Raw genomic sequence first — 9,368 nt, forward strand, 5'->3', positions numbered from 1 at the left:
TAGGAAGAAGGATGATGTGGAAATAAGAATGTTGATGTAGACATATTGTAGAACTTTGTTGAACATGGTGCTAAGTACGACAATAAAAATTTCACGAGGAGTGGTGTTGATCATTAAGAAACTGAAGAGCGAAATATTATGATGGTTCAGACGTGTCCATAAAAAATAATCAATAATTTGTAATTAGGGAGGTGTAGGGAATCATTATCAATTGTGTATGGAGGAGAAGATGCTAGAGAAAGGAAGTGGAAAGATAGTATATGGTTAAACTTGAAGGAGTTGGCTTTTATCGTTGACAAGACTTCATATATATGATGATATGTAAACTTAGAACAAGATCTTGGCCCCATTCGGTAGTAGATGAGTGATCTACGTACTAAATTATTTTTCCACTGTTTTGTGTTTTATTTATTTGTTATATTATTGTTTTTTAAAGGATAAAGAAGAAAATTATTGCATTGTCTTGTCATAGAAATGTCATTATTATAATAATTGTGGAAATGTCAATATTATAATTACATACGATACATCAAAGTTCAGTAAAATAAGACGTGTAAATATATGCAAATTTTGAAAGAGCATGTGTCATTACATTCGATACACTAAGGTGTATGTTTCTTTTCTAAGGAAATCATTTTTGTAGGACCGTAGGATCGGTAGATTCTATAATAATACATCAAAGTAAATAATATCTTATTTGCATTAAAAAGTAAAGCACTCGATTACAACTGATGTAAGAACGCTCTTAAAAGACTCTCTCTCTCTCTCTCTCTCTCTCTCTCTCTCTCTCTCTCTCTCTCTCTCTCTCTCTCTCTCTCTCTCTCTCCAGCTAATCATAGTTGTCAAAATAAACTAATACAAACTGCGAAACCCAAGTACAAAAATATATGAACACCAACATTTGAAAATTAACGCAGCATTTTGCATTTACATATGAAGACTAAAACATATAAACTACGAAATCCCTTTTGCATAAGAATTCAAACACAACATCTTTGATTCTACGAGACCCAGCAAGGACTGAGTTGAATGCTAAGTTGGATATCTATAACTAGAAGTCATCGTTGGAAGAAAATAGGTTTCTGACCAACATATTTAAAATGAATTTTCTATGGTGTAAATACATCGAGAACAAAATGCAGAAATGGTATAATTGTGTACTAGTGAGCATGTCTTGGGCTTAAAGGAGAGTTTCATGTACTTAAGTTTTTTATCCATACAAATCCATACCGAAAGGGACGATGAAGATGTTATCTGTCGCATAAAAATGGGATTTTTAAAATAGAGAGCAACTACATGAGCTTTGCGTAACAAGAAGATCCTATTGAAATTTAAGGGAAATTTATATAGGACATGTGTAAGGCCTCCTATGTTGTATGTATATGAATGTCGATCAATTAAAAAGGAGCACATTAGGAAGAAGGATGATGTGGAAATAAGAATGTTGATGTAGACATATTGAAGAACTTTGTTGAACATGGTGGTAAGTACGACAATAAAAATTTCACGAGGAGTGGTGTTGATCATTAAGAAACTGAAGAGCGAAATATTATGATGGTTCAGACGTGTCCATAAAAAATAACCAATAATTTGTAATTAGGAAGGTGTAGGGAATCATTATCAAATGTGTATGGAGGAGAAGATGCTAGAGAAAGGAAGTGGAAAGATAGTATATGGTTAAACTTGAAGGAGTTGGCTTTTATCGTTGACAAGACTTCATCTATATGATGATATGTAAACTTAGAACAAGATCTTGGCCCCATTCGGTAGTAGATGAGTGATCTACGTACTAAATTATTTTTCCACTGTTTTGTGTTTTATTTATTTGTTATATTATTGTTTTTTAAAGGATAAAGAAGAAAATTATTGCATTTTCTTGTCATAGAAATGTCATTATTATAATAATTGTGGAAATGTCAATATTATAATTATATACGATACATCAAAGTTCAGTAAAATAAGACGTGCAAATATTTGCAAATTTTGAAAGAGCATGTGTCATTACATTCGATACACTAAGGTGTATGTTTCTTTGCTAAGGATATCATTTTTGTAGGACCATAGGATCGGTAGATTCTATAATAATACATCAAAGTAAATAATATCTTATTTGCATTAAAAAAAAGTAAAGCACTCGATTACAACTGATGTAAGAACGCTATTAAAAGACTCTCTCTCTCTCTCTCAAGCTAATCATAGTTGTCAAAATAAACCAATACAAACTGCGAAACCCATGTACAAAATATATGAACACCAACATTTGAAACTTAACGCAACATTTTACATTTACATATGAAGACTGAAACATATAAACTATGAAATCCCTTTTGCATAAGAATTCAAACACAACATCTTTCATTCCACAAGACCCAACAAGGACTGAGTTGAATGCTAAGTTGGATATCTATAACTAGAAGTCATCGTTGGAAGAAAATAGGTTTCTGACCAACATATTTAAAATGAATTTTCTATGGTGTAAATACATCGAGAACAAAATGCAGAAATGGTATAATTGTGTACTAGTGAGCATGTCTTGGGCTTAAAGGAGAGTTTCATGTACTTAAGTTTTTTATCCATACAAATCCATACCGAAAGGGACGATGAAGATGTTATCTGTCGCATAAAAATGGGATTTTTAAAGTAGAGAGCAACTACATGAGCTTTGCGTAACAAGAAGATCCTATTGAAATTTAAGGGAAATTTATATAGGACATGTGTAAGGCCTCCTATGTTGTATGTGTATGAATGTCGATCAATTTAAAAGGAGCACATTAAGAAGAAGGATGATGTAGAAATAAGAATGTTGATGTAGACATATTGTAGAACTTTGTTGAACATGGTGCTAACTACGACAATAAAAAATTCACGCGAAGTGGTGTTGATCATTAAGAAACTGAAGGGCAAAATATTATGATGGTTCAGACGTGTCCATAAAAAATAACTAATAATTTGTAATTAGGAAGGTGTAGGGAATCATTATCAAATGTGTATGGAGGAGAAGATGCTAGAGAAAGGAAATGGAAAGATAGTATATGGTTAAACTTGAAGGAGTTGGCTTTTATCGTTGACAAGACTTCATCTATATGATGATATGTAAACTTAGAACAAGATCTTGGCCCCATTCGGTAGTAGATGAGTGATCTACGTACTAAATTATTTTTCCACTGTTTTGTGTTTTGTTTATTTGTTATATTATTGTTTTTTAAAGGATAAAGAAGAAAATTATTGCATTGTCTTGTCATAGAAATGTCATTATTATAATAATTGTGGAAATGTGAATATTATAATCCATTCGATACATCAAAGTTCAGTAAAATAAGACGTGCAAATATTTGCAAATTTTGAAAGAGCATGTGTCATTACATTCGATACACTAAGGTGTATGTTTCTTTTCTAAGGAAATCATTTTTGTAGGACCGTAGGATCGGTGGATTCTATAATAATACATCAAAATAAATAATATCTTATTTGCATTAAAAAAAAGTAAAGCACTCGATTACAACTGATGTAAGAACGCTATTAAAAGACTCTCTCTCTCTCTCTCTCAAGCTAATCATAGTTGTCAAAATAAACCAATACAAACTGCGAAACCCATGTACAAAATATATGAACACCAACATTTGAAACTTAACGCAACATTTTACATTTACATATGAAGACTGAAACATATAAACTATGAAATCCCTTTTGCATAAGAATTCAAACACAACATCTTTCATTCCACAAGACCCAACAAGGACTGAGTTGAATGCTAAGTTGGATATCTATAACTAGAAGTTGTTGTTAGAAGAAAATAGGTTTCTGACCAACATATTTAAAACGAATTATCTATGGTGTAAATACATTGAGAATAAAATGCGGAAGTGGTATAATTGTGTACTGGTGAGCATGTCCTGGGCTTAAAGGAACGTTTCATGTACTTAAGTTTTTTATCAATACAGATCCATACCGAAGGGGACGATGAAGATGTTATCTACCGCATAAAAATGAGATTTTTAAAGTAGAGAGCAACTACATGAGCTTTGCGCAACAAGAAGATCCTATTGAAATTTAAGGGTAATTTATATATGACAGGCGTAAGGCCTCCTGTGTTGTATGTGTATGAATGTCGATCGATTAAAAAGGAGCACATTAGGAAGAAGGATGATGTGGAAATAAGGATGTTGATGTAGACATATTGTAGAACTTTGTTGAACATGGTGCTAAGTACGACAATAAAAAAACACTAGGAGTGGTGATGGTTCAGACGTGTCCATAAAAAATAACCAATAATTTGTAATTAGGAAGGTGTAGGGAATCATTATCAAATGTGTATGGAGGAGAAGATGCTTGAGAAAGGAAGTGGAAAGATAGTATATGGTTAAACTTGAAGGAATTGGTTTTTATGGTTGACAAGACCTCATATATATGATGATGTGTAAATTTAAAACAAGATCTTAACCCCATTCGGTAACCCATTCAGTAGTATATGAGTGATCTACGTACTAAATTCTTTTTCCACTGTTTTGTGTTCGTCGCTTAGTTTTACTTTTACCATCTACTTTGTTAGCTCTTTTTTGGAATATATTGCTAATATTTTCTTTCTTTTCCATTACGTGTATGCATACAACATTCACTTGTTTACCCTTGTGTCTTATTTACTTTTGTCGTTTTCATATGCACAAGATCAATGAGAGTGAGCTGGTCTCGTTCCTTTATTTTTCTTTTGCCTTTTTTTTCCTTGGGGCTGGGGTTTTGTTATTGTTTATGTAGTCATTTTAGAATAAAATAATGAGTCTAAAAAATTAAAACTGGTTTCTATATGCAAACTTCAAAATTCCCTTTTTGGAGACAAAAGGAAGCTGGCAGCTTAAGATAAAAACGAAGTCAGCATAAAAAACCAAATAAATGTCTAATTATACACAACCTAATTATACGAAGGAAACAGAAAATCTTGAAATGGGAGGGTTTCTCTAATTTCCTTTGATATAATACGGAGAAAACGAAACTACAGCTACATGTAACAAAGTCGTATATTCCAAAAGCACCCTTCTATCAAATACTCAAAACTTAAAAACCAAATAAACGTCTGTAACCAAAAATAAACCTATTTCCTTTTTCTTTTTTGTCAATTAATCTGATAAAAATAAGAATCACCAAATCCTTCCTCCTTCACTCTTCCCAATAAACAACTCTTCAAGACTCTTTATTTGAGTTGTTGTAATATATTAAAAAAAAAAAACAAACCACTACCTCCACGGTGGTTGCTGGTGTTTGTTCACCGGAAAAAAATCCCATCTCCCATCAGGCTCACGCCTTTTCCCTCCAACAATAGACAAGCCTGTGTTCAGATCAAAGTTATGCAGTGTCGGACCTGGCGGTGCACCACCAGACCCACCACCTGCCGCCACGTTCACCATAAAAGGCAATGACGGCGAAGAACCGCCCATAAATTGTGGTCCCACCGGGCCCCCTCTTGAATCAACCATATACTGGACGGGCCCACCAGGCCCACTAGGCGACCCGTAGAAAAACATTGCGGGCCCCGGTGGAAAACTGTTATAAAAAAGCTGATTGTTGTAATGTGTTTTCGCTATATTGAAATCGGCTGTTGGTTTCGTAAACCTTCCGGAAGGTTGCGGAAGATTCTGGAAATCTTTGTTTTTCACCTCAACTTTTGTGCCAAAAATGGAAATAACAGATTCTTGTGGCTGATGTGTCAAATTCAAATCGATGTTTCTAGAAGGTTGTTTTGATGATGAAGAAGAAGAAACAGACGGACTTTGCCACCAATCGGAACGCGCCACATCAGCAGCTTCATCACCGATACTGTTGAGATCCAACTGCGGTCTTTCCGGTCTCGTGGGCCCCGCCTCCACAGACGATTCCTCCCCAGAAGGAACATTGTCATTGAGATCGATATCGAGACAATCCGAACGTTGATGTTTCGAGTTGTTGTGGGGCCCGGATTTTTCACTTTCCGGGACCCGTCTAAATGCACTGGTGGAAGCGGAGCCTTTCCACCCTAGAGCACCCTCGAATTGCAAGGGCGTAATTGGTAATTCCGATGCTGCGGTTGCTCTGGAAGCAGAAACAACGGACACTGTCGATGAGATCGAGACCGGATTTATATCGTCGACTTCTTCGGAACAAACTTCTTGATTCAGATCAAACCCACCATGGATTCCCTTTCCGGTGTTGAATTCCGATTCCTGAGCCACTTCGGAAACTTGAGACATGGTAACGTCAGGTTTAGAAACAAGGGTTTGGGTTTCGGATTCTTTTGTGGGATGTTTCGAGCCCGTGACAGGTGGAGTTTCTTCCGGAATTGTGGATTCCGGAGTTTTTGGACCCTCGGAAGTACTACAACTTCGTTCCCTGGAATCATCAACTTCTCTTTCTACTTCATTAGCTACTTGTCTAGCAACCTCTAAAGGATCTATGATTCCATAATCTAATTCCAAATCCGATGTCTTCTTGTTCATTGATGATTCAAATAAACGTGAACCATTTTCTTCATTCTCAGCTTCCCTCTCGCTTTCTGAATTCGAACACGTTTTTGGGCTTTCAATTTGGTTTGGAGTCTTTAATGACATTGTACTTTGGAAATCCACCATGTCTTCATCTTTATCACCTATTACATCCATCTTTCCAGAAGAATCCATAACATTGTCCACGTCAGCACTTGAAGCTATTTGTTCTAACGGACTCTCTGTTTTAGAATCGAGGGTTTCAGACTTTACCAAAAGATTTGTATCGCCAGGTGTCGGCTCCTGATTCGTGCGTACTTTGTCCATTGATCTATCTGATGTTGTGGCCTCCTCATTGCTTACTATCAATGGCATTGTTTCAAGGTTTTTAACATCATTGTCCTGATTTAGCTTCCATTTATCACACAACACTTTAGCTTTTTCACAAATCAAAGAATTACCATGATTAACAAGATTCTGCATGGTTTTGCCAATTCCAGAATCCAATGATTTCTGGTTATCTATCTGCAGCTTTTCAAGTGCTCTCAAGAACTCAATGGTTGATTCTTCAAAAAGGATGCCATCAGCATCATTTTTGAGCCATTTATCAATGAAAGATAATCCGTTTAAATCGATAAAAAGATTAAGGCAGTTGTGATCCTCTGTGGCTGCGATAGTGCGTGCTACAGTAGACCACTGCTGGGTTGCTTCATCAAGATTGTTGACTATAGAGTCTTGATCTTTCTGCATTGCTGTGATGAGGTTGTTGACTCTTTCAGGAGATGTGAGTCCATTTTTTAACTCGATTGAGGTAAAGAAGTCTTCTAGTGCCATAATGTAAAAATTACCCTTTCATTGTTCAGAAACCATAAATATTTTACCCTGTACACTGCAAATATTACAATGTAAAATTAACAAACGAATGATACTATTTACCATATGTAAATGTAATGTATCATGAAGAGTGATTTATAACTTTCTAATTACTTTGTTCTTCCCAAAAAATCAAAAATTAGAAACAAGAGATACATTGTCTAACACAAATTGCAAGTTATAAAGGAAAACCACCATAACCAAGCATGATCTTTAATAGACCTAGATTATAAGTTATAAGTTATAACAAAACACAAAATTACCATATCAACTGATGTTCTTAGAAATCATGCTCAGATTGAATCGCAACTAAATCCACCAAATGTAGTTCAAATAAACCCATGAATACAAAGCACCGCAAACCAAAAACAATCAATGATATTATCTTATAACAAAAAAGTTAGCAAGTAAAGACGATCGAAAAAAGGTTCAATAATAACGAACATGTTCGAAAGAATACAAACCCCTAAATAGAAGATTTCAATCTCCGAATTAGGCATTTTGGCGTGTATGAACAGATTATTATCACATATATAGATTCACGTAAACTTTTTTCGAAAACAGTAATTACTCAAAATTTCCTCCAACGATAAAACCCAAATTTTAAAAACTATAGCAATCAACAAATAATTACACAGAACTGAACGAATTACCTGTTTTGGAATTGAGACCAGGAGAAGCTAGAAACTTTAGAGGGCGATAGCTAGAATAAAAGCACTAAAAAAGCTTCAAAACTTCGTGGCTGTCGCTGGAATACCATGGCGATGATTCTCTCTCCAAAATTTCCTCTTACTCTAGGCTATAAAGGGTTAAATTTGAATACTGAAATACCCCTTACAGCATCTGTTCATCAAATTCTCTCTCTTTCACGAAACCCTAACTTTCTGTGGGTACAGGTGCGGTGGTGTGTTGCCTTTTTCCGGACCAGAGAGAGATGTTGCAAACGTTGCTTTCGTGCAGTGCAGTTGTTTTCTTTCGTTTTCTTAATGAAACAACTTACAAAAAGAACCCTATATTTTTCGATTTTTACAAAGTTAGACCCCAAGTATTTTCCCCATGCAAACCAAACCCAAATTGTGTCCCCTTCAACATGGTTGGGTTCAAAACAAGCAATTGAATAAATGAATTCATTTAGTTGATTTCTATAGTAGGAAAATTATATACTAGGGCACCTAGTTGGACATTTACGACAATCAATCGTAAAATTCGGTTATTGGTTTCCAGTAAAAAAATATAGCATATTAACGTAATAAATTGTATAGATCATATTTAGTATTATATAATTATCGTTTTTATAAGGACATGGTTTTGTCAAAACCTTTCGTATGTTTTCTATTTTTCATTAATTGTTTTCTCCACGTTCTACCAAAAGTGTTAAATTGCATCAACCCATTTTATTGGTTTGAATAAACTGATTGATTTGGTATGTGTAACTCTTAAACTGATTTTATTGTTTTTACCAATATATTAATGTTTAAATTGATTAAATCAATTAGTTCACGCAAATGTTGGGAGAATAAAGTATCATGAATTTTGGTTAATCATTTATTACAAGGTATTTATTAGGTCATAAAAAACAATGTATCATTAAGCAGCTTGGTTTATGATATTATAAATGCATTTACTGATACAACCAATATATTATATTCTAAAACTAACCAAATTAAATTGCACATGTATCTAATTCTAATTAGACATCATGATGGTGAACTTGTGATTTTACCTTTATAATATTTTGACGTATCGTATCTGAAAACTAAATTTTAGCTTATAAACTAGTTTATCAATAAGATATCTCAAATAGCTTATCAAAGCACTTTTGCTTATGAATTATTTTATAAACTATTTTTGTGACATTGTCAAATATTAAACTGCAGTAAACTCACAAAATAAGTTAGTTTAGGTACCCTAAACACAACCTTAATTACTAATATTTGTTTAAATGCAATGGATATCTTGATAAGATTCAAATCCAAAGAATTATCATGGAGATGCTAGAATAATGTTTATCATGATACTGTTAAAGTGGTGCATTTTAATATACAA

The 9,368-nt window shown here is 34.1% G+C and overlaps 1 protein-coding gene across 1 annotated transcript; it reads right to left on the reverse strand.

Moving 5' to 3' along the window:
* Positions 1-4,931: 4,931 nt before the first annotated feature.
* On the reverse strand, positions 4,932-8,276 carry LOC145017137 (uncharacterized). Its single transcript, XM_078975212.1, has 2 exons — positions 7,976-8,276; positions 4,932-7,338 (listed from the first exon to the last, which is right to left on the reverse strand). Exon 2 carries the CDS (start codon positions 7,281-7,283, stop codon positions 5,229-5,231), a length of 2,055 nt encoding a protein of 684 aa, XP_078831338.1. The 5' UTR covers positions 7,284-7,338; positions 7,976-8,276; the 3' UTR covers positions 4,932-5,228.
* Between the last annotated feature and the right edge of the window lie 1,092 nt (positions 8,277-9,368).

The sequence above is a fragment of the Lactuca saligna genome, chromosome 9 (assembly GCF_052625555.1).
Source record: "Lactuca saligna cultivar CGN05327 chromosome 9, ASM5262555v1, whole genome shotgun sequence".
NCBI lineage: Eukaryota > Viridiplantae > Streptophyta > Magnoliopsida > Asterales > Asteraceae > Lactuca > Lactuca saligna.

Bases quoted from the DNA above. Each gene is read 5' to 3' on its own strand.
- LOC145017137 (XM_078975212.1), bottom strand. From the start codon at position 7,283: ATGGCACTAGAAGACTTCTTTACCTCAATCGAGTTAAAAAATGGACTC.